The following is a 25,608-nucleotide window of genomic DNA, read 5'->3' as shown; positions in this document are numbered from 1 at the left end:
GCTGTTCCTATGGATTGGGATCAGCATTTGGAATCAGCTGCACCTTTAGGGCACGTCCCCTATGTTTTTGGGGTAGGGTCCTGCTGCCAGACTGCCGGGAAGGGTAGAATTCCCAATTCTCAGAGGAAGAGCTGCTTCCCTTTGCTGCTTCCTCCTCCTCGTCCTCCTCGGGCTGGTCCTGGCTCCGGGCTGGTCCTGGCTCTGGGTCTGTGCCATCCCTGCCCAGGGCACCCAGACTGGGAGGTTTTGTGTCCTGTTCTGATCCCAATTCTCCCTCCCTGTGTGCCCCCACTACTGGGGACAAGCAGAGCCCGGGGTGGAAAACTGGAGGCTTTGCTGGGCCAGCTCTTGCAGTGAGGAAAAACATCTTCCCTGATAAATGTGGACAAGGGAGGGCTGCGAGCCCCGTGCCCTGGAGCGGTGATGGGACGGGGGTGACCGGGCTGGCCGGTGCCACAGGGACATTCCAGAGCTGCCCTCCCTGCTCCCAGCCCGGGGGACGTGGGAAGCAGCAGCCGGAGCGTGCTGGCTCTGCAAGAAACAGCTGCAGAGCTTTAAAAAAATAATCCTTCCAATCCCGTTATCAAAGGGCCTCTCGCAGGCAGGAGAAGCCACAATAAATATTGGATAAGGGAAGTGGCTGCAGCGGGCTGGCATCGTGGGGGGAGACAAAAGCCCCGGCCCCGGGGCGGTGCTGAGCCGCCCGTTCTGTCACCGTTCCGTCACCGTTCTGTCACCGTGTCACCCCCTGCCCTCCCTGCAGCTCCAGCAGAGCAGCGAGTGGCTGCCCAGGGAGGGTGGGCACCTGGGCGTGCCCCTTGTGCCACCCTGCTCTGTCCTGCCTGGGACTGGCATCCCGTGGGAGCCCTGGCCCTGTGTCCTGTGTCCTGCTGTGTCCCTTGTCCTCCAGCATCCCTTATCCTGCTGCATCCCATATCCTGCAGGGACCCTTTGTAACTGGGTCAGGGCCCTGCAGGGACCTTGGAGGTCCCTCTTGGCTCCTGCTGCCACCCAGCTCTGTCCTGCCTGGGAGACACGATGTCCCTGCTCCAGGCGCCGTGTCCTGCTGCATCCTGTGTCCTACATCTGTGTCCTGCTGCAAGTCCTGCTCTATCCCATCATCTGCTCCATCCGTGTCCTGCTGCCTCCTGTATCCTACATCTGTGTCCAGCTGCATCTTATGCCCTGCTACATCCCATGTCCTGCTGCATCCCATGTCCTACATCCCATATCCTGCTACATCCTGTATCCTGCTTCATCTTGTATCCTGCTGCATCCTGTGTCTTGCTATATCCCACGTCCTGCATCCCATGTCCTGCTGCATCCCATGTCCTACATCCTGTGTTCTGCTTCATCCTGTATCCTGCTGCATCCCATATTCTGCTTCATCCATGTCCTGCTGCATCCCATGCCCTGCTTCATCCCGTGTCTTGCTACATACATGTGCTTCTGCATCCTGTGTCCTGCTGAATCCCATGTCCTACATCCTGTGTTCTGCTTCATCCTGTATCCTGCTGCATCCCATATTCTGCTACACCCATGTCCTGCTGCATCCATGTCCTGCTTCATCCTGTATCCTGCTTCATCCTGTGTCTTGCTACATACATGTGGTGCTGCATCCTGTATCCTGCTGCATCCCGTGTCCTGCTGCATCCTGTGTCCTGCTACATCCATGTGCTCCTGCATCCCGTGTCCTACATCCTGTATTCTGCTTCGTCCCATGTCCTGCTGCATCCCATATTCTGCTTCATCCCATGTCCTGCTGCATCCCATGTCCTGCTTCATCCTGTACCCTGCTGCTTGCATGTGCTGTTACATCCTGTGTCGTGCTGAGTCCCATGTCCTGCTGCATCCCATGTCCTACACCCTGCTTCATCCCACGTCCTGCTTCATCCTGTATTCTGATTTATCCTGTGTCCTGCTACATCCATGTTCTGCCACATCCATGTCCTGCTGCATCCCGTGTCCTGCATCCCGTGTCCTGCTGCATCCATGTGCTGCTATCTGCATCCCGTGTCCTGCATCCCCTCTCAGCCGGCTCACCACCCCTGTGCGGGCTCTGGGGAGTCGCTGCTGCCGGGGAGGGGCGCTGGGGGCCGGAGGGGCCGGGCCCGTCCCCGCTGCCGCTCCCGCACGGATCGGGGCCGCGCCGCCGGGAGCCGCTGGCCGGCTGCTGCCTCCTGCTGCCAGGGAACAAATGAGATGTGACCGCGGCTCCCGCGGCTCCCGCGGCTCCCGGGGAAGCATGTGCTGGATGTGTAATGGAGCGCGGGATCTGCCCCCGGAGCTGACCCGCAGCGGCCCTGGCTGCGGCAGCTCCGCTTCGCATCCCGCTTTTCCCAAGTCTTGGGCGGCAGGAAGGAGAGAGGCCGCTCCCTCCTCGCCCCTGGATGCCCTGGAGCGTGAGATTGGATTACTCCACTTGGCAGGCACATGGCTTTGGGCTGCTCCTGCCGAAGAAACATCCAGGAGCTGCGAGCCGGGAGAGGCCGGGACGTTCCCGGGGGCTTTGCTGTGCCCTGTGGTGTCTGCTCGGATCAGAATTCCTTAAATCCTGCTCTCCCTCTGGCCCAGCACGCTGGGAGGGGTGGGTGTGATTGCAGGGTAAAGAGGGCTGGAGTGGGCTCAGCTCCTGCCTCCCCCCGTGGCTCCAGGCATGTGTGGGATCAGGATCCTGCTGGATAAGCAGCCGTGGGAGCCTTTTGGACTGGGGGGGACTGGGCTGTGCTGGGAGCAGGCAGGGGAAGGTTCCTGTCCTGCCACTGGGAATATCCAGCACTCTACTGAGCTGGGCTGGAGAACTGGGACTGTTAAACCCCTGTGTCCTGAGCCCCACTGGGATCCTCCTGCCCCCTCTGCCTGGAGCCAGGCTGGGAGAGCTGGGGGTGCCCAGCCTGGAGAGAGAAAGGATCCAGGGAGAGCTCAGAGCCCCTGGCAGGGCCTGCAGGGGCTCCAGGAGAGCTGCAGAGGGACTGGGGCCAAGGCCTGCAGGGACAGCACCCAGGGAATGGCTCCCAGTGCCAGAGGGCAGCCAGGGATGGGATCTTGGCAATGAGGAATTCCTGGCTGGGCTGGCATTGCCAGAGCAGCTGGGGCTGCCCCTGCATCCCTGGCAGTGCCCCAGGCCAGGCTGGACACTGGGGCTGGAGCAGCCTGGGACAGTGGGAGGTGTCCCTGCCATGGCAGGGCTGGCACTGCAGGGGCTCTGGGGTCCCTGCCCACCCAAACCCATTCCAGGATTCCCTGACTTTGTGATCCTGATTAGTTTGCTCCCACCACGGGCTGTCCTGGCTCTCTCCTCCCTGAGCATCATCCCTTGTCCAGTGTCCAGCTGCTGCTCCTGCCCCTCTGGAATTGCCTCTGGAATGGAACCCAGGGGGCTGAGCCCTGGCACAGGACACACATGGCTGGCAGTGCCCTGGTGTGCCACGTGTCACCGTGCCAGGAGCCACATTCCCCTGGTGACAGCCAGGCTGGGGCTGGGGTTGCTCGCTGTGCTGGGGATGGCAGTCAGGGTGGCAGGGCCGGTGTCACGGTGGCACCTGGCCCTCGGTGTGCCCATGCTCAGCTCTGTCTCTGTCCCCAGGTGATGCAGGTGCTCAACGCCGACGCCATCGTGGTGAAGCTCAACTCCGGGGACCACAAAACCATTCACCTGTCCAGCATCCGGCCACCACGGCTCGAGGGGGACAGCGCCCAGGTGACACCGCGGGGACAGCGCTCGGGGAGGGGACAGCGCCTGGGGACACTGGGGACAGGGAGGGGATGGGAGCAGGGTGGGAAGGGGCCGGGCAGGTGGCAGGGTCGGGTCTGTGTGGATCCCCCCTCCCATGGGGCTCCTGCTCCCTCTGGGATGCCCATGCCCCCTTTCCCTTCCTGCGGGAGCCCATCCCATGGGATGCAGGAGGCCTGGGAAGGGCTGGAGCGTGCACTGGTGGCTGCAGGGAGACAGATCCGTCCCTCTTCTCCTGCCTCAGTTTCCCCTCTGATCCGTGGGCACTCCGGGCCAGGGTGTGGGATGTTCCTTAGGGATACCTGTGCCTGTGGCCTCATGCCCTTGTGTCCCCATCTGTGGGGCAGGCACAGGAGGCTGCACAGCTGCTCCTGAGGGGGTGAATCCTCGGTTTTCCTTCCCCTGGGCCGTGGGGCTGGCTGGGCTCTGGGAGCTCCCCACCCCAGAGGAGCAGCTGCTGTGTCCTGGGCTCCGAGGGACGCCAGGGCCGGCTCGTGACCAGCGGCTCAGGATCGATGGGTTCCTGGCAGGCTCTGGAACGTTGGGAAGGGCTGGAAAAGTCACATTGTTCCTGCACAGCTTGGTCCCTGCTCTCTGCGTTTGAGCTCTCTCAGGCCGGCGCCGCTGGAGCCGGATCCGAGCGCGCGGCAGGGACATGAAAGCGCTGGGATGAGCTGGGGTTGGGCACGGGGAGCGCCCTTGACCCCGCTCAGAGCTGGGCTGGGAAACAGGACATGGCCCTGGTGTGTGTGCAGCACACGCTGAGAGCCCTTGGCCCTGCTCAGAGCTCTGGGGCTGTGCTGGGTGAGGGATCAGCCCCTGTGTCACACACAGAGTGTCCCTGACTGTGCTTGGGGCTGTGCTGGGTGAGGGATCAGCCCCTGTGTCACACACAGAGTGTCCCTGACTGTGCTTGGGGCTGTGCAGGATGAGGGATCAGCCCCTGTGTCACACACAGAGTGTCCCTGACTGTGCTTGGGGCTGTGCAGGATGAGGGATCAGCCCCTGTGTCACACACAGAATGTCCTTGACTGTGCTTGGGGCTGTGCAGGATGAGGGATCAGCCCCTGTGTCACACACAGAATGTCCCTGACTGTGCTTGGGGCTGTGCAGGATGAGGGATCAGCCCCTGTGTCACACACAGAGTGTCCCTGACTGTGCCCAGAGCTCAGTGCTGTGCTGGAAACGGGGGTAAGGGATCAGTCCCTGCGTCACAGAGTCTCCCTCATCCCCTCACTGCTCCAGAGCTGCTGCAGGAGCTGAGATGAGGGATTGATTCCTGTGATACACAGAGGCTCCTTGACCCTGCTTACAGCTTTGGAGCTGTTCCAGAAACTGGAATGAGGGGTTGATCCCTCTTCACAGAGTCTCCATCCCACTCGGGGCTCTGGAGCTGCTCCAGGAGCCAGGATGTGGCTCCGATCCCTGTGTCCCTTTCTGGGGCAGTGGTGGGGGTGCAGAGATGGGCATTTCCTGCTGTCTCTTGGTGATCCCAGTCCAGCAGGGGCTCCTCAGGGCAGGGATTTTTATCCCCATGCTGGTGCTGTTCCCTCTGTTACTGCGTTCCCTCCATGGCTGATGCACTTGGAGCTGTGGCATCACGGAGCTCCCGAGACCCTCGGAGCGCCTGCCTTGTTCCTGGCACATCCCTCCTCCTCCTCCTCCTCCTCCTCCCCCAGCGCCTCTGGAGATGCTGGGAAGGCTCCTGGGAAGGCTCCTGCCTGTGCACACGAGGGGGGCCAAGCCAAGATTCCTCCAAACCCACCTTTTCCAGGCTGTTTTCCATCCTGGAGCACCACGGGCCGGCCCGGCCGTGCCGGTGGGCGACGGCTCCCGAGGTGACCCCGCGTTGCTGTGGGAACGGGAATTTGGAAATTCCTGCCTCCCCGCACGCCGCCTTGCTCTGGCCACACCGAACTATGGATGCCTTCCCAGATCGCCTCTTCCTGCTGCTCCTCTGGCACGGGCACGGCGGGGCCGGGAGCTGCCGCGAGCCGGGGAGCAGCGGGAGCAGCGGGATCCCCTCGGAGCAGCCACAGTCTCCAAGGAGACTGCGGAAAGGCAGCGCCCGCCCGCCCGCCTGCCCGCCCGCCGGGCGGATCCGCTGGAAATCCTCCGGGATCGGCCCCGGAACCGCGCGGCGCTCCGCTCCTCCCGAAGCCTGGGGCTCCCGGGGGCCCTGCAGCGTGGGGTCTGTGCCCCCGAGGCTGGGCTGTCCCTGTGCCTCCCAGCACCCCAGGGTCACATCCCAGCACCCCAGGGTCACATCCTGGCACCTCAGTGTCACCTCCCAGCACCCCAGGGTCACATCACAGCACCCCAGGGTCACATCCTGGCACCTCAGTGTCACATCCCAGCACCCCAGGGTCACATCCCAGCACCCCAGGGTCACATCACAGCACCCCAGGGTCACATCCCGGCCCCTCAGTGTCACATCACAGCACCCCAGTGTCACATCACAGCACCCCAGTGTCACATCCCAGCACCCCAATGTCACATCCCAGCACCCCAGGGTCACATCCCAGCACCTCATTGTCACATCACAGCACCCCAATGTCACATCCCAGCACCCCAGGGTCACATCCTGGCACCCCAATGTCACCTCCCAGCACCCCAATGTCACCTCCCAGCACCCCAGGGTCACATCCTGGCACCCCAATGTCACATCCCACCACCCCAGTGTCACATCCCAGCACCTCAGTGTCACATCCCGGCACCCCAGTGTCACATCCCAGCACCCCAATGTCACATCCCGGCCCCTTAATGTCACCTCCCAGCACGCCAGGGTCACCTCCCAGCCCCTCAGTGTCACATCCCAGCACCCTGAGGTCCCCAGATCGCAGCCCTGTGGCTGCTCAATGTCTGTTCCCATGGACTGGGATCCGCATTTGGAATCAGCTGCCCCTTTAGGGCACATCCAGGGGCTGCGGGGGTGGAGTTGTGCTGCCAGACCGCCCCCAGAAAGGTGGAATTTCCAGTCCTTAGAGGAAGAGCTGCTTCCTTCTGCCTCCTCTGCTTCCTCCTCCTCCTCCTCCTCCTCGGGCTGGTCCTGGCTCCTGTTTGTGTCAGCCCTGCCCGGGGCATCCAGACTGGGAGGTTTTGTGTCCTGTACTGGTCCCAGTTCTGCCCCACCAGGGTCTCCCCGAGGTCCCTCTGGCCTGGGATGCTCCCGTTAAATCCAATTATTTCTCCCTGGGTTTCATCCTTCCGTGGCTCCGTCATGTTTCCATCCCTGGTGCTGTCATTAATTACCTGGCAGTGCAATTAATGATGGGTTTGCTTCTCCCTTCCACACCAGCAGTTAAAATTATGGAAAAAACATCCAAGAATTCCACAAGGGATCAAACCCACCCTTGCTGGGGCTCAGGGTGGGGACCCCCATCCCGGCTGCCATTCCAGAGGTGGATCTGGAGCTCAGGGAGTGTGGACACATCTGTTTATGGATCAAATATCAGCATGGACATCTCTCCATGGAATGTGTCAGGATTTACAGAACATCCACGGGAATATTTATAGCATCTGAGCATTTATTGAAAATCCACCTGCGGAGGGGCTTGGGTTCTGCTCCAAGGGAACAGGGACTGGAGGAGAGGGAACGGCCTCAGGCTGGGCCAGGGGAGCCTTAGGGTGGAATCAGCAGGAATTTCCCCATGGAAAGGGAGGTCAGGCCTTGGAAGGGCAAATTTGGAGTCCCCATCCCTGGAGGTGTCCAAGGAATTCCTGGATGTGGCACTCAGGGCGCTGGGCTAGGGGCAAGGTGAGGACTGGGCACAGTTTGGACTCAGTGACCTTGCAGGGCTTTCCCAGCCTCAGCAATCCTGGGATCCATATAAATTCTAGGAGCATACATACCTTTATTTAATATAAAATATAAAATGCATAAAACACAATTCAGGCCTGATTCCAGGCTCCCCTGGAAGGCTTTTCCCCCCAGTGCCCCTTTGAGGGCTCTTCCCAGCCTCTCCTCCCTGCCGGAGCAGGAGCCCTGGGATATCGCAGCTCCGCCGGGAATCCCATGCCGGCCTGCCGAGCGCTAATTGCTGCTCCCACGGCTCCGGGTGGAGGAGATGGGAAGTGACAGACGGAAAACGGAGTGTGATGGGATCCTGCAGCCTTTCATCTCCAGCCTTTCATCTCCCAGTGCTGGATGAATCCCGGGAGCGACGGCCCAGAGCGCTCGGCTCTGTCCTGGAACGTCTTGGATCGGGATGGAGATGGATCTCCTGCTGCTCCAGGTGCTGTACTGGTGCTATGAGGTGGGGGAACAGCTGGAAAACCTCACCTGGATGGGTGGAGTCTTCATCAAGATAGCTGGAAACTCACTGGAATGGCTGGAAAGACTCATTGGAAAGGCTGGAAACCCTTACTGGAATGGCTGGAAACTCACTGGGATGGCTGGAAAATCTCACTGGAAGGGCTAGAAACTCTGACTGGGATGGCTGGAACCTCTCCCTGGGAAGGCTGGAATCTCCCTGGGATGCAGCCCCCATCTGGGGCTGTGAACGTGGCTGCTCCCGTCCCTGGGATGCTCCAGGTGCCCGTGGATTCAGGGAAGCCGTTCCCGAGGTGCAGCCAGCGCTCAGCCCTGAACCCTGTGGTGGGGTTTGGGATCCATCCATTTTGGAGATGGATCCATCCTGTTCCCTGGAGCAGTTTGCTGGCCTTGGATCCATCCAGAGGCGGAGCTGAGCCGTGTCTGGCAGTTCCATGGGATGGAGGAAGAGCCAATTCCTGGGAAGAGCAAGGAGGGCTCAGACCTGCTGGATCCAGCTGTGGTGGTTCTGCCTCAGAGCTTCCCTGGGTGTCGGTGCCACCACGGTTCCCAGAGTTTGGGATATTTCCATTCCCTTTTCCAATCACCGGCTCGTTCCCTTGGACAGCCACACTCCAGGCCCCGTCAGCCGCTCCGGCGGAATTTTCTGGATTGCGGCAGTTGCAGCACAAATCTGCTCCAATCCCCAATTTATCTAAATTGATCTCTTAATTGGGAATTCTCTGGAGGAGGGGGCGCCGAGCACATGGATCCTGATTGAACGGGAGGAGCAGGGAACAGGCAGGCTGCTGGGGGTGGGCTGGGAGCCGGGGAGCTGGAACTGGGGCAGTGCCCCCGGCCAGAGCAGGGACCTGGAGGCTGCTCCGGGGTTTGGGAGCTTTTGGGAGCCCTGGGAGTGGGGCTGGGAGCAGAGATATCCCAGCTCCTTTCCCAGCTGCTCCTGCTGGGACTCCCTGGTCCCACCTGCGCAGCCGAGGTCAGGCTGGCACTGCAGGTGTGGGATTTCTCCAGGGATTGTCGGGATGGCCCTGGGACACTTCCAGGTGTCTTTTCCAGGGATGCAAAGCTGAGGCTCTCTGGTTTTCCGTGTTTCCCCTGAATGGCAGCTCATTCCTGTCCCTCTGCCCCAGACCAGTGCTGGGCAGGGACCCCAGGCCCCTCTGGCCAGGATTTGGGATGGGGGATCCTGGTGCTCTGCCTGCTCTGGAGCAATGGGAGCTTCCCAGAGCTGCCACCACCCCAGCAGGGAAAAGCTGGCAGCACAGGAAAGCTGGAAATGGCTTCAGAAAGAGGGAGAACAGATGGATTTGGGATTGGATTTTTTTTTTTGCAGCTCTCAGAGGAGCTGCATGCAGGTTCCTTGGCTTTCTGCTGTGATTCCAAAGGCAGGGAGCTGCTGGATCATCCAGGCCCCGCTCCGGTGGGACCACCAGGGATCAGCATCCCAGCTGGAATGTGGGACATTCCAGGGTGCTCCTGGAGATGGTGCCTGGTGGGATTCCCGTGGCTGTGTCCGGCTCTCTGGACACTCTGGGTCCTGCAGATCCCAGTGACTCCAGGGCTCTGGGGCTCCGGGGTTCCAGTTGCTCTCGGAGGTGCCAGGGTTTGGCTCCTGGATTCAGGATTTTTGTGTGTCAGGAATGTCGTGGCTGCTCGTGTCCCTCGTTCCCTTGGGAGGGGTGGTGGATGTGGCTGCTCATCCTGCCACATTCCAGCAGATTTCAGGGAGCGTTTTACCCACACCCATCCAGGCTGGTGCTTCCTCCTTTCCCTGTGCCTCGCTGGTTCCTGGCATATTTCTGTGGGATTGGAAGAGCTCTGTACCTGCGACCTGCCTGGAGCTCTGCCAGTCCTGCTGGAGGCGGGAAGGGCAGGGAATGACCTTGGGGCCAAGGGCAGCCCGGCCCAGCCCCTGGAGCTCGGCTTTTGAGGCTGTTCCAGTTGGATTCATAACCCTGCGGGAGGACTGGGAAAGGAGCTGGGAAAGATCCCATCCCACCCATTTTTAGCAATCCCAGCTGCTCCATCCCTGGAAAAGAGCTGCTGCTCCCGGCTCTGAGCCACCCTGGATACCCATGGAGAGCCTGGGGCCGGTCCCGCTCGGTGGGTGCCGCTCGACAGATGGTCTGCAGGTGTCCGCCGGGAGCTTTTCCAGGGAGCAGCCAGCTGGATTTTGGGAAGAGGGCGGCTGCACGGCTTGGCAGCGCCTTGCCGGGAGCTGGGAACGTTCCTGGGCCCTGCAGAGGCTGCGCTGGCACCCTCGGGAGCGCGGGCGATGCCACAGCCCTGCCAGGCGAGGGCTGGGAGGAGGGGCTGGCACAGGGAGCGATTTCCAGGCGGGAATGGCTGGGTGGGCTCTGCCAAACCTTCTGCAGGGATGGAGGCGCCGGCACAAATCCCTGGGCCTGAGAGGCTGTGGGTGCCCCTGAATCCCTGGCAGTGCCCAGGGCCAGGCTGGACACTGGGGCTGGAGCAGCCTGGGACAGTGGGAGGTGTCCCTGCCATGGCAGGGTGGCACTGGATTGTCCCTAAGACCCCTTCCCACCCACAGCATTCCGTGATCCTTCTGGTAACGAGCCTGGAGGAACCGGGAATCTCCAGCTCAGCTGAGCTCCCCCCGTGTCCCCGCCTTGTTGTCCTTGTCCCTGTGGGTGCTGTGAGGACAGTCCTGGGAGCCCGTCCCAGGGATGAATCCCTGTCCCTGTGGGTGCTGTGAGGACAGTCCTGGGAGCCCTTCCCAGGGATGAATCCCTGTCCCTGTGGGTGCTGTGAGGACAGTCCCGGGAGCCCTTCCCAGGGATGAATCCCTGTCCCTGTGGGTGCTGTGAGGACAGTCCCGGGAGCTGTTCCCGGGGATGAATCCCTGTCCCTGTGGGTGCTGTGAGGACAGTCCTGGGAGCCCTTCCCAGGGATGAATCCCTGTCCCTGTGGGTGCTGTGAGGACAGTCCTGGGAACCCTTCCCAGGGATGAATCCCTGTCCCTGTGGGTGCTGTGAGGACAGTCCTGGGAGCCCTTCCCAGGGATGAATCCCTGTTCCTGTGGGTGCTGTGAGGACAGTCCTGGGAGCTGTTCCTGTGGATGAATCCCTGTCCCTGTGGGTGCTGTGAGGACAGTCCCGGGAGCTGTTCCTGAGGTTGAATCCCTGTCCCTGTGGGTGCTGTGAGGACAGTCCCGGGAGCTGTTCCTGTGGATGAATCCCTGTTCCTGTGGGTGCTGTGAGGACAGTCCTGGGAGCTGTTCCTGTGGATGAATCCCTGTCCCTGTGGGTGCTGTGAGGACAGTCCCGGGAGCTGTTCCTGAGGTTGAATCCCTGTCCCTGTGGGTGCTGTGAGGACAGTCCCGGGAGCTGTTCCTGGGGATGAATCCCTGTCCCTGTGGGTGCTGTGAGGACAGTCCCGGGAGCTGTTCCCGGGATGCGGGGTTGAATCCAGGGCCGCGGCCCCGCTGGGAATGCCAGGCGGGATGCACGCGGAGCAGGTCGCGGCCGCAATTTGTGGCGCAGGGTTTGTACTACACAAATTGCTCCGCACTCAACGAGCATGAAAGATTAACGAGGAACAAAGCCATGAACTCATCCGGGCCCGCTCCCGCTAAATTACAGCTACAGGGATCATGGCAGCTCATCCAGGGTTGTGTAACCGAACTGATTTGCCGGCGCGGCCGGTGCGGAGCCGCCGCGGCTCCGAGTGCTCCGCACGCGACTTTAATGGATTCTAAATATTGGCAGAGCCGGGGAGAGGAGGCGCGGGGGCACCGGAGTTCCCGGATCAATAATTAATGGGAGCTGCAGTCGCTTCCAGGGAGGAGACGAGTGCAGTCAGCATGTTCTGGGAACCTGGAATGTGCCCTCCGGGCAGCAAGTGCTGCGCCGGTAAAAACTGATTTGCTTGCATCTGCGGCTGCCGAGCCTCCTGCCGCTCCCAAAGTCATTCCTGCCTGGAAAGGCAGCCCTTCGGTGTTTAACCCGCGCCTCTGGATCGTGGCACGGCGGCTCCTGGCAGCGCAGGGTGTTAAATTCCGGCTGGGGGGGATCCGGGGGAGAGCTCCGCTTTGCCTCGGGAGCCTTTTCCCTGCCCGGCCACGAGCAAATGTCCAAATTTGCGGAGGCGGCTCCCGGGGGAGCTGCCAGCGCCAGGTACAAGGCCTGCTCCGGGTTGGATTCATTTGCGAGCTGGCACAGTTGGGTTCCTGTATGGATTACAGCTGCTGGCATCCCAGGAAATTGCTCATGGCTCAGAGAGCAGCAGCTCGGCAGCGAAACGGGAGCAGCGGCAGCAGGAGCCGGGCTGGTGCTGGAGCAGCCGGCCAGCCCCGCAGCCGGCCGGGGAGCTGGGCAGGAGCTTGCCAGCAATTACGGAGCAGCTTTTGCATGAGGCAGCAGCTCCGGGAGGCCCCGGGGCCGCGCTGCTCCGAGCAGGCCGCGCTCAGCCCATCTGCCGCCGCCGAAACCGGGATCTGCCGCGTGGCAGGAATAATCCCCGGAGAGCGAGCGGGCTGCGCCGAGATCCTTCCCCAGCCGCTTCCCGCTAAGTGCTGCAATTCCTCTGTTGTAATTCCTGCCTGGTGTTGTGACACCGATGCTTGGAGGGAGATCCAGGCACCTGCCAGCTCGCATTCCCGGGGATGCTGCTCCAGCCTCGCGCGCTCCGGGAGCCGCTCCAGAGGTTTGGTCCGTGCCCAGCCCCGGCTGTTTGTCGCTCGGCTGGATGAGCGTGAAAACGCTGCTGGGAGAGAGGAGCTTTGACCTTCTGAGCTCCTCGGGAGCTGCTGGAATTCCTCAGCGCATGGGAAATTGCACTGAATTGGAGCAGCGCCTCGGTCCTGGCACAGAGCTGAGCTCTGCAATTAATGCTCCGGCCCTTGTGCCTCGGGAATCGATCCCTGATTTTAGCGTGGGATGAGCCTCTGCACTGGCTCCCTTCCCATCTCCCTGCTCCGGAGCCTCTGCTCCGGGTGGGAAGCAGGCACGGCTCCAGCATCGCCCCGGATCCTGCCCGGTCACCCGCGGGGGTGGCCGAGGGGACCCTGGGGACAGAGCTGGGCCACGCGGTGCCATCACCCAGTGGGGCAGGGAGGGGACAGGAGCAGCTCCATCCGCACAGGACAGGACAGGGAAGCTCCAGCCCCAAGGCCTGGCTCAGGCTCACATCCCACCCCCAATTCCCGGCTCAGGGTGGTCACAGGGGTCCCAGCGGGGCCAGGGCTCCGTGTTTATCCCAGGGCACCCATCCCTCTGTGCTCAGCAGTGGGAGCTGGGAGCCTCCCCAGCACTGGGGGGTTGGAGCCGTGGGAGCAGTGGGAACACCCTCATTCCTGCACCTCTGCCGGCACCGCTCCCGGAATCGGGATTCATGAATATTCCCCCTCCGTTAGCACCGGCTGCATTCAGTGCCAGACATTTGGAGATGTGACGGATGGATGGGATGGAGGGGGAATGGATTGGGAACATCCCTCACTGGGGGGCAGCTGCAGCCTCCCCCAGCCCCTTCCCCCAGCTCGAGTTCCTGGACTCTGGTGGCACCGGCCATCCTTGGTGACACTGGCAGCACCTCAGAACCTCCCAAAATTCCCAGTGCAAGTAGAAAAGCCGTGGGCACCCTTGGAAAGGGCTTTCCATGGAGGAGCTGTCCTGGATCTGCAGGGCTTGGTGCTGAGGAAGGGCTGGGCCCCTGCTGGCACAGGGGTGGCGTGGCCTGGCACGGCCCCAGTGTCACTGTGGGTGTGCTGGAGGTGAGCTGGGCTGTGCCAGGGCCTGGGGCTGGTCTGTGGATCCTGCCTGTGCCGTGGCTGATGGATCCATCCTGCCTGTGCCATGGCTGATGGATCCATCCTGCCTGTGCTGTGGATAATGGATCCATGCTGTCTGTGCCAGGGATAATGGATCCATCCTGCCTGTGCTGTGGATAATGGATCCATGCTGTCTGTGCCAGGGATAATGGATCCATCCTGTCTGTGCCAGGGATCCTGCCTGTGCTGTGACTGATGGATCCATCCTGCCTGTGCCAGGGATCCTGTCTGTGCTGTGACTGATGGATCCATCCTGTCTGTGCCAGGGATAATGGATCCATCCTGCCTGTGCTGTGGCTGATGGATCCATGCTGTCTGTGCCAGGGATAATGGATCCATCCTGCCTGTGCTGTGGCTGATGGATCCATGCTGTCTGTGCCATGGCTGATGGATCCATCCTGCCTGTGCTGTGGATAATGGATCCATCCTGCCTGTGCCAGGGATCCTGCCTGTGCTGTGACTGATGGATCCATCCTGTCTGTGCATGGATAATGGATCCATCCTGCCTGTGCATGGATAATGGATCCATCCTGCCTGTGCTGTGGCTGATGGATCCATGCTGTCTGTGCCAGGGATAATGGATCCATCCTGCCTGTGCCAGGGATCCTGCCTGTGCCGTGGTTGATGGATCCATCCTGTCTGTGCCATGGATAATGGATCCATCCTGCCTGTGCCAGGGATCCTGCCTGTGATGTGACTGATGGATCCATCCTGCCTGTGCATGGATAATGGATCCATCCTGTCTGTGCCATGGCTGATGGATCCATCCTGCCTGTGCTGTGACTGATGGATCCATGCTGTCTGTGCCGTGGCTGATGGATCCATCCTGGCTGTGCTGTGGCTGATGGATCCATGCTGTCTGTGCCAGGGATAATGGATCCATCCTGCCTGTGCTGTGGATAATGGATCCATCCTGCCTGTGCCAGGGATCCTGTCTGTGCTGTGGCTGATGGATCCATCCTGCCTGTGCATGGATAATGGATCCATCCTGTCTGTGCCATGGATAATGGATCCATCCTGCCTGTGCCATGGCTGATGGATCCATCCTGTCTGTGCTGTGGCTGATCGATCTATCCTGCCTGTGCCAGGGATCCTGCCTGTGCCTTGGCTGATGGATCCATCCTGTCTGTGCCATGGATAATGGATCCATGCTTCCTGTGCCATGGCTGATGGATCCATGCTGTCTGTGCCAGGGATCCTGCCTGTGCTGTGGCTGACAGATCCATGCTGTCTGTGCCTTGGCTGATGGATCCATGCTGTCTGTGCCAGGGATCCTGCCTGTGCTGTGGCTGACAGATCCATGCTTCCTGTGCCATGGCTGATGGATCCATGCTGTCTGTGCCAGGGATAATGGATCCATGCTGTCTGTGCCAGGGATCCTGCCTGTGATGTGACTGATGGATCCATCCTGTCTGTGCCTTGGCTGATGGATCCATGCTGTCTGTGCCAGGGATCCTGCCTGTGCCTTGGCTGATGGATCCATCCTGTCTGTGCCATGGATAATGGATCCATGCTTCCTGTGCCTTGGCTGATGGATCCATCCTGTCTGTGCCAGGGATCCTGCCTGTGCATGGATAATGGATCCATCCTGTCTGTGCCATGGCTGATGGATCCATGCTGTCTGTGCCAGGGATCCTGCCTGTGCTGTGGCTGACAGATCCATGCTGCCTTTTCCCCGGACCCGCTGGCACAGCGCAGCCCCCTGGGGTTGGTGAGGGGGTCTCAGAGTGTCCTGTGAGCAGGGCAGGGGTGACAGTGACAGTGACAATGATGCTGACAGTGACAGCTCGGGGTGTCCTCTGTCCCAGCCCCGCAGAGGGGAGGCAGCTCCATCCTTCCAAGCTCTTCCCTCGCTCCCGGCCCTGCTGTCCTACTTTTCTCCAGCTGCTTTTCCTCCTTCCCTCCATCACGTGCGGGTGGGCTTGGAGCGCTCGGTGCAGCTCCGGCTCTGGGCTGGGCTCTGAGCTGGGCTCTGAGCTGGGCTCTGAGCTGGGCTCTGAGCTGCTCCTGCATTCCAGCACTCCCCAGTGCTGCCCTGACCCTGCTCAGGGTCCCGGTGCCCACGGGGCCGTGTGGGAGGATCCACGGCAGTGAAACCCGCGGGGAGCGGGGACAAAAGGGGCCGGGAGTGAGTCCAGTCCCCTCCCACGCGACCCCAAATCCAGGGCAGGGAGGGCTGGAAGGGACAGCCCCGCTGTGCATCCCTCAGGCTCTGCAGTTGTCCTCTGAAATACGGGATAACAACGGGGACAGTGTGGAGGCTCTTCCCGGAGCCCTGAAATGGCCGTGCCTGGCAGCAGCTGCTGCCTCTGTCCTCGTCCCTGTCCCCGTTCCCGTCCCCTCGGTGACGGTTTTAGGAAGCAGAGGCATCTCCCGGTGTCCCAGTGTCCCACAGCCAGACCCTGGGTGGGGATCATTCCTGTTCCAGGAACGCTGACCCCGTTTCCCCTCTCTGTGGGAGCAGAGCAGCCAAAACGCCGCTGGAGTCCCAAATCCGCGTGGCCCTCAGAGCCACATCCCCTCGGTGCCTGCAAAGCCACATCCCGAGGCTGCTCCAGCCGGATTCTGCGCTGAGGGCAGCCTGGAACCAGCATCTCCCGCCGTGGCAGGGGTTGGGATGCATCCCCCAGTTCCAGGTACCCAGTCTGAGATGCTTGGAATGCAGCAGCCCAATTCCAGGTGCCCAGGATGGGGTGTCTGGGATGCAGTGCTCTGTTCCAAGTGCCCACTTTGGGGTCTCCAGGATGCACCCCTCAATTCCAGATGCCCAGTTTGGGGTGTCTGGAATGCAGCACCCCAATTCCAGGTACCCAGTCTGGGATGCAGTGCCCAGTTCCAGGTGCCCAGTTTGGGGTGTCCAGGATGCCTCCCCCAATTCCAAGGGCCCGGTTTGGGATGCCTGGAATGCTGTGCCCCAATTCCAGGTGCTGCTGCTGAGGATCTGCATTCCAGCAGCCAAAGGGTATTCAGCATAAATCCAGCTCCTGTGATTTCCGCCTTTTTGTGGGCAGTTCATTCCTGAGGCAGACACAGGCTGAGGGGGATGAATTCCAGTGGTTGGGACAAGACCCCTGTGGCAGCAGAGCCATGTTTCCTGTTTATCTGGGAGATCCTGGATGCCTGGAGCAGGGATGATGCTGCTGGCACAGCTCTTCCAGGGATCTCAGCCTCCTTGGGAGGGAGCAGCTCTTCCGGAGCTCCCGGGGAAGTCGGGCTGGTTTAACTCCAAATTCCAACGCTGCAGTGGGGAAATGAGGAAGGGAAAAGCACGAGTGATCTGTGGAAGGAGCAGATATTTTGGGATGTCTCAATTTCCTCATCAGCCCCGGAGAGGGGCACGGAGCCAAGTGCTGCTGGATGATGAATCCCCCGGGAGCGGGCAGTGCCGTGCTCGGATGTTCCCCAGTAATTCCATGGAAAGGGCCCTGCCCACCCTGCTGCCCCCACAGAGGGGTTTGGGGCTGGGCTGGGGCTGGCACGGAGCTGCCAGTGGGGTTAAAGCCCCTTGGGGAGCTCCTGTCAGCACCCCAGCCCAAAATAATGGATTCTTCCCCAGTTCTTCCTCAGTCAGGAATGTTGGAATCAAAACCATGGAATGGGTTGGGTGGGCAGGGACCCCAGAGCCCCTGCAGTGCCAGCCCTGCCATGGCAGGGACACCTCCCACTGTCCCAGGCTGCTCCAGCCCCAGTGTCCAGCCTGGCCTGGGGCACTGCCAGGGATGCAGGGGCAGCCCCAGCTGCTCTGGCAATCCCAGCCCAGCCAGGAATTCCTCATTGCCAAGATCCCATCCCTGGCTGCCCTCTGGCACTGGGAGCCATTCCCTGGGTGCTGTCCCTGCAGGCCTTGGCCCCAGTCCCTCTGCAGCTCTCCTGGAGCCCCTTCAGGCCCTGCCAGGGGCTCTGAGCTCTCCCTGGATCCTTCTCCTCTCCACCCTGGGACAGTGGGAGGTGTCCCTGCCCCCGTCAGGGGTGGCACTGAAGGGGCTGTGAGGTCCCTTCCCACCCAGCTCAATCCCTGATTCCCAGATTCTATAATTTATAACTTTATTATTTATAGTTCTGCGTTGTGCTGAAGCAGCCCCGGTTATTTCCGTGCCGTCGCTTCCATCGTTCCCCGCCGTTCCCATTTGTCCTGCGGCGTTCCTGCTCCAGCTCCCGGCGCAGCCCAGGCTCCCTGGCCCTTCATCCCTGCCCAGGATGATGAGGATGGTCGTGCACAGCGTGTCCTGGAGCGGGCAGGGAGCAGAGACCGGCATGGGAGCAGCAATCCCACAGGAGCTGGGGCTGTCCTGCTCCGGGCTCTCGGGGTCACTGTCCTGACCCCAAATTTGTCCTGGCCATGGGGTCATGTTCCCCCCCATTTGGGATCCTATACCCCCCATTTGGGGTCCTGTACCCTTGTTTGCAGCCCTGTACCCCTCTTTGGGGTCTCCCAGCTGGAATGTTGATGCCATGGAGTTGCTGGGGGAGGATTGGGGTGGCTCTGGTTGTGTTTGGGAGTGGGGATGGTCGGCACCGGAGTCACGGCCCTGGGACAGTCCCCAGAGAGGAAACAGCCCCAGGCTGGGCCAGGGCAGCCTCAGGGTGGATATTGGGGAAACTCCTCCTGGAAAGGGCTGTGCAGCCCTGGCACAGGGCTGGAGTCCCCACTCCAGGAGGGATTTCAAGGCTGTGTGGATGTGGCACCTGGGGACAGGATCAGTGGTGGCCTCGGCAGTGCTGGGGATGGTTGGACTCGATGGGCTCTGAGGCTTTTCCAGCCTCAGTTATCCCACGGTTCTCCAGCCGTGCTGCCCTTCTCCTGCCAGCCCCTGGCTGTGCCCTCTGTCCCCCGGTGCCGTCAGAGGCTCCAGCACCGCCCAGCTCCTGTACTCGAGTGGCTCTCGGGGACGGCGGCGCCGGCTGCAAGTGGGGACAGGGAGGGAGCGGGAGCAGTGGAGCAGGAGAGGCTGGAGAGGCTGGAGAGGCTGGAGAGGCTGGAGAGGCTGGAGAGGCTGGAGAGGCTGGAGAGGCCAAGTGCCCACTTGAGGCGTCGCTCCTTGAGCAAGCACCTGCCTGGGGCTGCCTGCGAATGTCACCGGGATGTCACCGGGAGCTGCTCGTCCCTGTCCCCGCGCACGGCACTTCCCTGCCGTCCCCAGCGCTGTCCCTTGCAGCTCCGGTGTCATTGCCAGCCCTGCCGGGCTCCCGGGACGCTGGGAAGGAGCTGTGGGAGCGGCACCGGGCCTGGTGGAGCAGAGCTTTCCCCAGGCTGTGATGCAGAGCAGCCGCTCCCCGGCGCTCCTGCTGTTCCTGTCGCCGCCCTGCCGGCCCCGGGATGGATCTCCGGGATGGATTCCCCACCTGGCACATCCCAGGCGGGCTCAGCCGAGGGTGAAGCGTGCCGTGACACCCTGGTGAGCCATGGCCCCTTCCCTGCTTCAGGAGCAGGAGCTCGCGGGATCCCTGGGGCCTCTCCTGCTCCCGGTGGGATGGAATCGTTGCCCAGTGCCCCAGCCCGAGGCCCCTCCCTGGGCACCCTGGGGGCTGCAGCGTCCCCGGGTCCCCCTCCAGCGCTGGCGTTTCCAGCTGGCAGCTCCCGCTCTCCGCCCGCTCATTCCGCCCTGGCGCTGGGAGTTGATTAGCTCTGCTAATTACTTTACAAATAATGAGCTTCCCTAATTGCGCTGGCAGGGACGGGGGGGCTCTCCCCACCTGCCATCCCACGGTGCCACCAGGCTCTGGGTCCCCTCGGCTCTGCTGGGGACCCCCCCTTGGATGTTGGCACCTGGAATTCTGGGGAAAAACCCCAAAATCTTTGCATGGGGAGCAGGGAGCCCTGGCTCCTCCCGGGAGGATCAGGCCATTCCCCCTGCTCTGAGCACCCCTGGATCAGTGGAATGCGTGTTCCAGACGCTGCCTGTTCCCTGTCATGGCCTCTGGGATGGATCTCCGGGATGGATTCCCCACCTGGCACATCCCAGGCGGGTTCAGCCGAGGGTGAAGCGTGCCGTGACACTGCTGATGAGCCATGGCCCCTTCCCTGCTTCAGGAGCAGGAGCCTGCAATTCCATGGATTCTCAGGAGCTTCTCTTGCTCCGGGTGGAATCCTTCTCCCAAAAAGGGAATGGAGCAGGTTCCCCCCATCCTGGGATCCCTCAGGGGCTGCAGAGTCCCTGGGGAGTCCTGGAATGTGGAGCTGGAGTTGCCATCCCAGGTCTTGGAGCATTTCCTGCTGCTCCAGCTGTGCTTACATCCATCATCACCCCCACCCTGTGCCTTGGGAAGGGGCTGGGGCTGGGAGCGGGATCCCCGGCAGCTGGGAATGGCAGCACTCCATGGTCAGTCCTCTTCAGGAATTCTGGCAGTGGATATGAGCTGCTGCTTCCCTGGAAGTAGACCTTAGTTAGGCCCTGCCCTGTGTAATGCTGTTAATTGGAGAGGAGAGCTGGAATTCTGTCACCTGTTGGGTGTTCTGGGCCGTGGGGGGTTGTTTTGGGAGGAAGGAATTCAGGAGTCTCTCCTCCCCCTCTGGAGCTGCTCAGTCCCTCACTGGAAGCAAAGAGTCGCTTTCTTGCCCGGCTTCCGCAGCCTGGGATGAACCAGAGCATTCCCATCAAACTTGGGATTGAAATCTCCGTGTTCCAGGAGGGAAGGGAGGGGGTGCCCCCCTCCTCTGGCAGCTCCCTGAAGATGCAGCTCCGACTCCGTCGCTAATGGAGCGACGTCCTCGCTGCTCACCTTTAATTAAGTGAGCCTCAGATCCCTGGGCTTAATTAACTTCTCAGTGGCTGATGACTCTCTCCAGCAGCCGAGGAGAGGCGGGACAGGCATTTCATGGAATCGTGGGATCCCAGAATGGGTTGGGATGAGTTGGGTTGGGTTGGAAGGGACCTCAGAGCCCATCTAGCCCCACCACAGGCAGGGACACTTCTGCTATCCCAGGCTGTTCCAAGCCCTGTCCAGCCTGGATGTGAACATTCCAGGGATGGAGCAGCCACAGCTTGCGAACTGATTCATTGTTGGGATCCAGCTCCTGCCTCGGAAAATGGGTTAGACCCAACACAATCCTTCTCCGTGTTGGAAATTGCCGGAGTTTGCCGGCTGTGGAATTCCGTTAACTTCCCGCTGTTCCATTGATTTTTCGTGTTTATTTGCAAAAGCTCCGCTGAGCGTCCGAGGTCTTGAACAGCTTCCCAGAGCCGTCAGCTGCTGCTTTCCCTGAGCTGGGAGTGTCACTGCTGTGGGACAACAGAGCCACATTTAATGGGGCTGACAGGGAGTGGCAGCGGGGCCTTTGGGCTGGGCGCTTAAACGTTCCCATTATCCTGCTCCTGGCACTGCCAGGCCGTGTGGGGAGGATTCCCAAAGGGAATTGGCATTTTGCAGCAGCAGCAGCAGGATGGGAGGGCTCGGTCAGTGCCAGCACTTCCGGGGCTGGAATGGTGCAGCCGTGGGTCCCGGCACAGCACCGGGGTGCCTGTGCTGGTGACCCCCTTTTTGGGGTCACCACTTCTTGAGGTGACTCCTTTTTTTGGGATGGACCCTTTTTGGATGACTCCTTTTTTGGGATGACCCCTTTTTGGGCTGACCCCTTCTTGAGGTAATTCCTTTTTGGGATGGTCCCTTTTTGGGGTGACTCCTTTCTGAAGTGATCCCTTCTTGGGGTGACTCTTTTTTGGAATGGTCCCTTCTTGGGGTGACTCCTTTTGGGGTGACCCCTTTCTGGGGTGGTCTCACAAGGCTGCAGACTTGTGAGCTGCTCCAAAGGAGCTTTGGGGATGGTTCATATCCCTCCTCCATGGCACATCCAGGACTGGCAGGATGGCACCGTGGATCCCAGTATGGCTTAGGAATGGCACTGGTGCTGGGGGAGTCTGTGCTGGTTGTCCCTTTTTGGGATGGTCCCTTTTTGGGATGGTCCCTTTTTGGGGTGGTCCCAGTGGCTGCAGACCCGAAGGAGGTTTGGGGAGGGCTCAGATCCCACCCCATAGCCCCCTCAGGAATTCCCTGCCGGCCCCTGAGCCCCCGGCCCTGCTGAGAGGTGTCAGGGCCACCCAGGGCTTTGCCGTCCCGCTTCCCGCGCTCCGGCGGGATGGGATTAGGGATTTAACAGCCTGTGCCAGACAGACACTTAACTAAGCCATAAATTTGGAGTTCGTTAGTGAGGATTAATTAGTGTTTGTACAGGGCTTTGTCGCGCGGAGCCGCGCTCGGTGTCGGAGCTCCGCCGTGACCTTGGTGAGGGCGGGAGCATCTCAGGGCCTGGATCCATCAGATCGCACTGACGGAAGGGTCCGGGGTCACTGAGGATCTGGGGAGCGGGAATGGTCCAGGAGCTGATGGGCAGGGGCTGGAAGTTTGGAAAAGGGGAGCTGTGCTCCCCTGGGAAGGGGCAGAGAGAGGGAGGCTGGTGGTGCCACAGTAGCTCCTCTGTGCTTGTTCTGAGCTCCTGCAGCTCCAGGGGCTGGAACAGCGCCTGGGATCTGCTTTGGGATCTGCTTTGGAACCTGCTGTGGGGGCAGGAGGTGCCAAAGTTCCCGGGGATCCCCTCTCTGGATCCATCCCATTCCCATCCCCAGCACTGGCTGTGTGTTCCTGGGGATTCCCTTGCTGGATCCATCCCGTTCCCATCCCCGGTCGATGCAGGCAGAGGAGGGAACGTCTCCAAGGAGCAGTCTGGGAATGAGCAGCGTCAAGGACAATAAACTCTGCCAAAGCCTCGTTCATTAGGGAGGAGCCGAGTGCCGCCGCCCGTGTCCGCCCTCTCCTGCTCTGTCTAACTGCACTCCTCCATTTCTGGCTGCTTTGGCCTGATCTCCCTCTTTTCCATGATTTCCTCCTCAGCTCGGGGAGGTGTGAGGGGGCCGTGCCCATGGCACTGTGGTGGCGAGCAGAGCAGAGTCTGGGTTGGATTGGATTGGGATGGATTTTGTTGGGTCATGTTGGGCTACATTGGGTTGTGTTGGGTCACTTTGAGTCACATTGGGTCACTTTGGGTCGCTTCGTGTTGGGTCATGTTGAGTTACACTGGGTTGTATTGGGTCACTTTGGGTCACTTTGGGTCATGTTGGGTCACACTGGGTCACTTGAGGTCATGTTTGGGTCGTGTTGGGTTGTGTTGGATTGCGTTGTGTCGAATCCTCATTTCCTTTGGGAGTCTCCCCTTTTTGCTCAGCCTTTGCAGGGATGTGACTCCAGGAGATGCCCTTGGACAGGGGCTGGACACCCCAGGGGGTCTCCCTGGTCACCCCCACCCCAAATTCCATCATCCCCTTCCCTCCTGGAGTTGTCACTCAGAGATGTCCAACCTGGCACCACCAGGCTGCTGGCACCTCCACCTGTGGGATGCTGGGGTTATCCCAGGGTCCCCTGGGGGTTCAGCAGAGCCTGAACTGGGATGTGGAATTGGGGGGACCCTGGGGCAGATTGAGGAATCCCCTGACCTGAGTCCCCTCTCTCGGCAGGACAAGAACAGGAAGCTGAGGCCCCTCTACGACATTCCCTACATGTTCGAGGCCCGGGAATTCCTGCGCAAGAAACTCATCGGGAAGAAGGTACGGTGGGAGGGACGAGGCTGAGGGGACAAGGGATGGGACAATGAGGATGAGGGAGTGAAGGAGGGGATGAGTCTGACGCCGGTGCTGCTGTGTGGCTCCTTGGGAAATTCCAGGATGCCCCCAAGCCTGGAGTGCCCCTCGAGGCATTGCACTCCCCATTTCCCGGGAATTCCGCCTCGCTTCTCCCTTTGTTTCCCTGGCTGTTTTCCGAGGCTGGTTCAGAGCAATTCCGGGAATGAGGAATGTGTTAACCAGCAGAGCGAACGCTCCGGATGCAATTTTCCAATGCTCATAAAACAGTCAAATAAAATCAATTCCCTTCGTGGCGCGGCCGTCGCTGCTCGTCGGGGCTGCTCCGGTGCCTAATTGGATCTTTCCAGCTCGGAGCCTGCCCAGGCAGTCCGAAAAAATAGGGAAAGGGGAAAAGAGCAGCTTGGGAGATTTTTTTAATGGGAAATCTGGTGCTTCCCGGAGTTGGAAAAGAGTGTGGGAGTGTTGGTGGGATTTGTGATGGGAGCACCGGGTCTGGAATGGGGTTCTGGCACCTCAGTGTGGTCCCAGTTTGAGACATTCCAGGATTACTGGTGCCAGGTTTCTGCCATCCGCCGTTGCTGTGCGCTGTGTTGGATCAGGGATTGGAACTGGCTCTGGCACTGGGTGCCTTTGGAGGGTGACCCTGGGGATCCCTGGGATTCCAGGGTGTTCTGGGATTAGAGCTCAGCTTGCCTGGGTGCCTGGCTGTTCCGAGGAGCTGTGGGATGGCAAGGAGTTCTGGAATTCAGGAAGCTCAGCCTGCCCTGGTTCCTGGCCTGCCTCGGGAGCTCCATCCATCCCCATCACTCCGGGGCCCATCCTTATGGATCGTGTCCCTGTGCATTGGGATGCTCCTCCTGAACACATCCCATCCCATCCCATCCCATCCCATCCCATCCCATCCCATCCCATCCCATCCCATCCCATCCCATCCCATCCCATCCTGCTGGAGTGCTGGATCAGCCCTGACATTGCTTTCCAAAATAATTCCCTCTGGAGAAAGCGCCGAGGGGGGATGAGGAAGGATCCATCCCTGTTGTGGCTGCCACGGCTCCTTTTCCTCCAGCTCTTGTTGGGAGAGGAGCTGGGATGTGGGAATCCACCTCTGAATTCCCTGCTCCCTGGGAAGGGATGGAAGGCAATGTATTTTCTCTCTTGCCCTCTCATTCCCGAGCAGCAGGAGTTTTCCAGGCTGGGATTTTCCTGGCGCATAAGGGCTGGATTTGGGGATTTTGGCTCTTGTGCCAGAGCCTCTCCCAGCTCCACCGTGTCCTTCCCAGCCGCTGGAATTTGCCCGGCGGCGCGGGATGAACTGGGGCCGGCGCCCGGCTGCCCAGGCCACTATGGATTTGTGGAATAAATTCATGGAGCGTGTCGGGAAGGGCCGGCTCCTCCGCCCATCGATCGCGCTGCGCCGCGGAGCGGCTCCGGATAATTGCGCCGGGCGCGGGAGATGGATCGTGGCTCTTCCCTAATTAACTCTGGGATTAATCGCTCGCATGGACGGAGCCGGCAAGGGAGAGCTCCGGGATGGAAATTCCCTGGGCATGGAAGCGGTGCCGCCCCGTCCTTGCCAGATGCTCCGGGGGGAAGAAAGGAGGGACTCCCTGGGGTGTCCCAGGACCCCCTCCCTGTGCCCCATCCCTGTGTCCCATCCCTGTGTCCCATCCTGTCCCATCCCTGTGTCCCATCCCTGTGTCCCATCCCTGTGTCCCATCCTGTCCCATCCCTGTGTCCCATCCCTGTGTCACATCCCTGTGTCCCATCCTGTCCCATCCCTGTGTCCCATCCCTGTGTCACATCCTGTCCCATCCCTGTGCCCCGTCCCTGTGTTCCACCCGTGCCCCATCCCTGTGTCCCATCCTGTCCCATCCCTGTGTCACATCCCAGTGTCACATCCTGTCCCATCCTGTCCCATCCCTGTGTCCAATCCCTGTGCCCCATCCCTGTGTCCAATCCCTGTGTCCCATCCCTGTGTCCCACCCTGTCCCATCCCTGTGTCACATCCTGTCCCATCCTGTCCCATCCTGTCCCATCCCTGTGTCCTATCCCTGTGTCCCATCCTGTCCCATCCCTGTGTCACATCCCTGTGTCCCATCCCTGTGCCCCATCCCTGTGTCCCATCCCTGTGTCACATCATTCCCACCATATCCCTTTTGGGAAGGCTGATTCCAGCTGGGAATGCTGCCCATCTCCAGAGCCCTGAGTGGTTTCCCGATGGTTTTCCAGGGCATTCACCTGT

General features: G+C 60.9%; 1 protein-coding gene across 1 annotated transcript in view; it reads left to right on the top strand.

Moving 5' to 3' along the window:
• LOC118698183 (staphylococcal nuclease domain-containing protein 1) overlaps positions 1 to 25,608 on the top strand; it is a 79,675-nt gene that overhangs the window by 21,133 nt on the left and 32,934 nt on the right. The window contains exons 10-11 of the mRNA XM_036401291.2: positions 3,587 to 3,700; positions 23,241 to 23,330. Coding sequence (XP_036257184.1) covers positions 3,587 to 3,700; positions 23,241 to 23,330 — 204 coding nt within the window. The remainder of the gene's footprint in view (positions 1 to 3,586; positions 3,701 to 23,240; positions 23,331 to 25,608) is intronic.

This window comes from Molothrus ater, chromosome 5, assembly GCF_012460135.2.
Source record: "Molothrus ater isolate BHLD 08-10-18 breed brown headed cowbird chromosome 5, BPBGC_Mater_1.1, whole genome shotgun sequence".
NCBI lineage: Eukaryota > Metazoa > Chordata > Aves > Passeriformes > Icteridae > Molothrus > Molothrus ater.
This window is presented reverse-complemented; position numbering and strand designations above follow the sequence as displayed.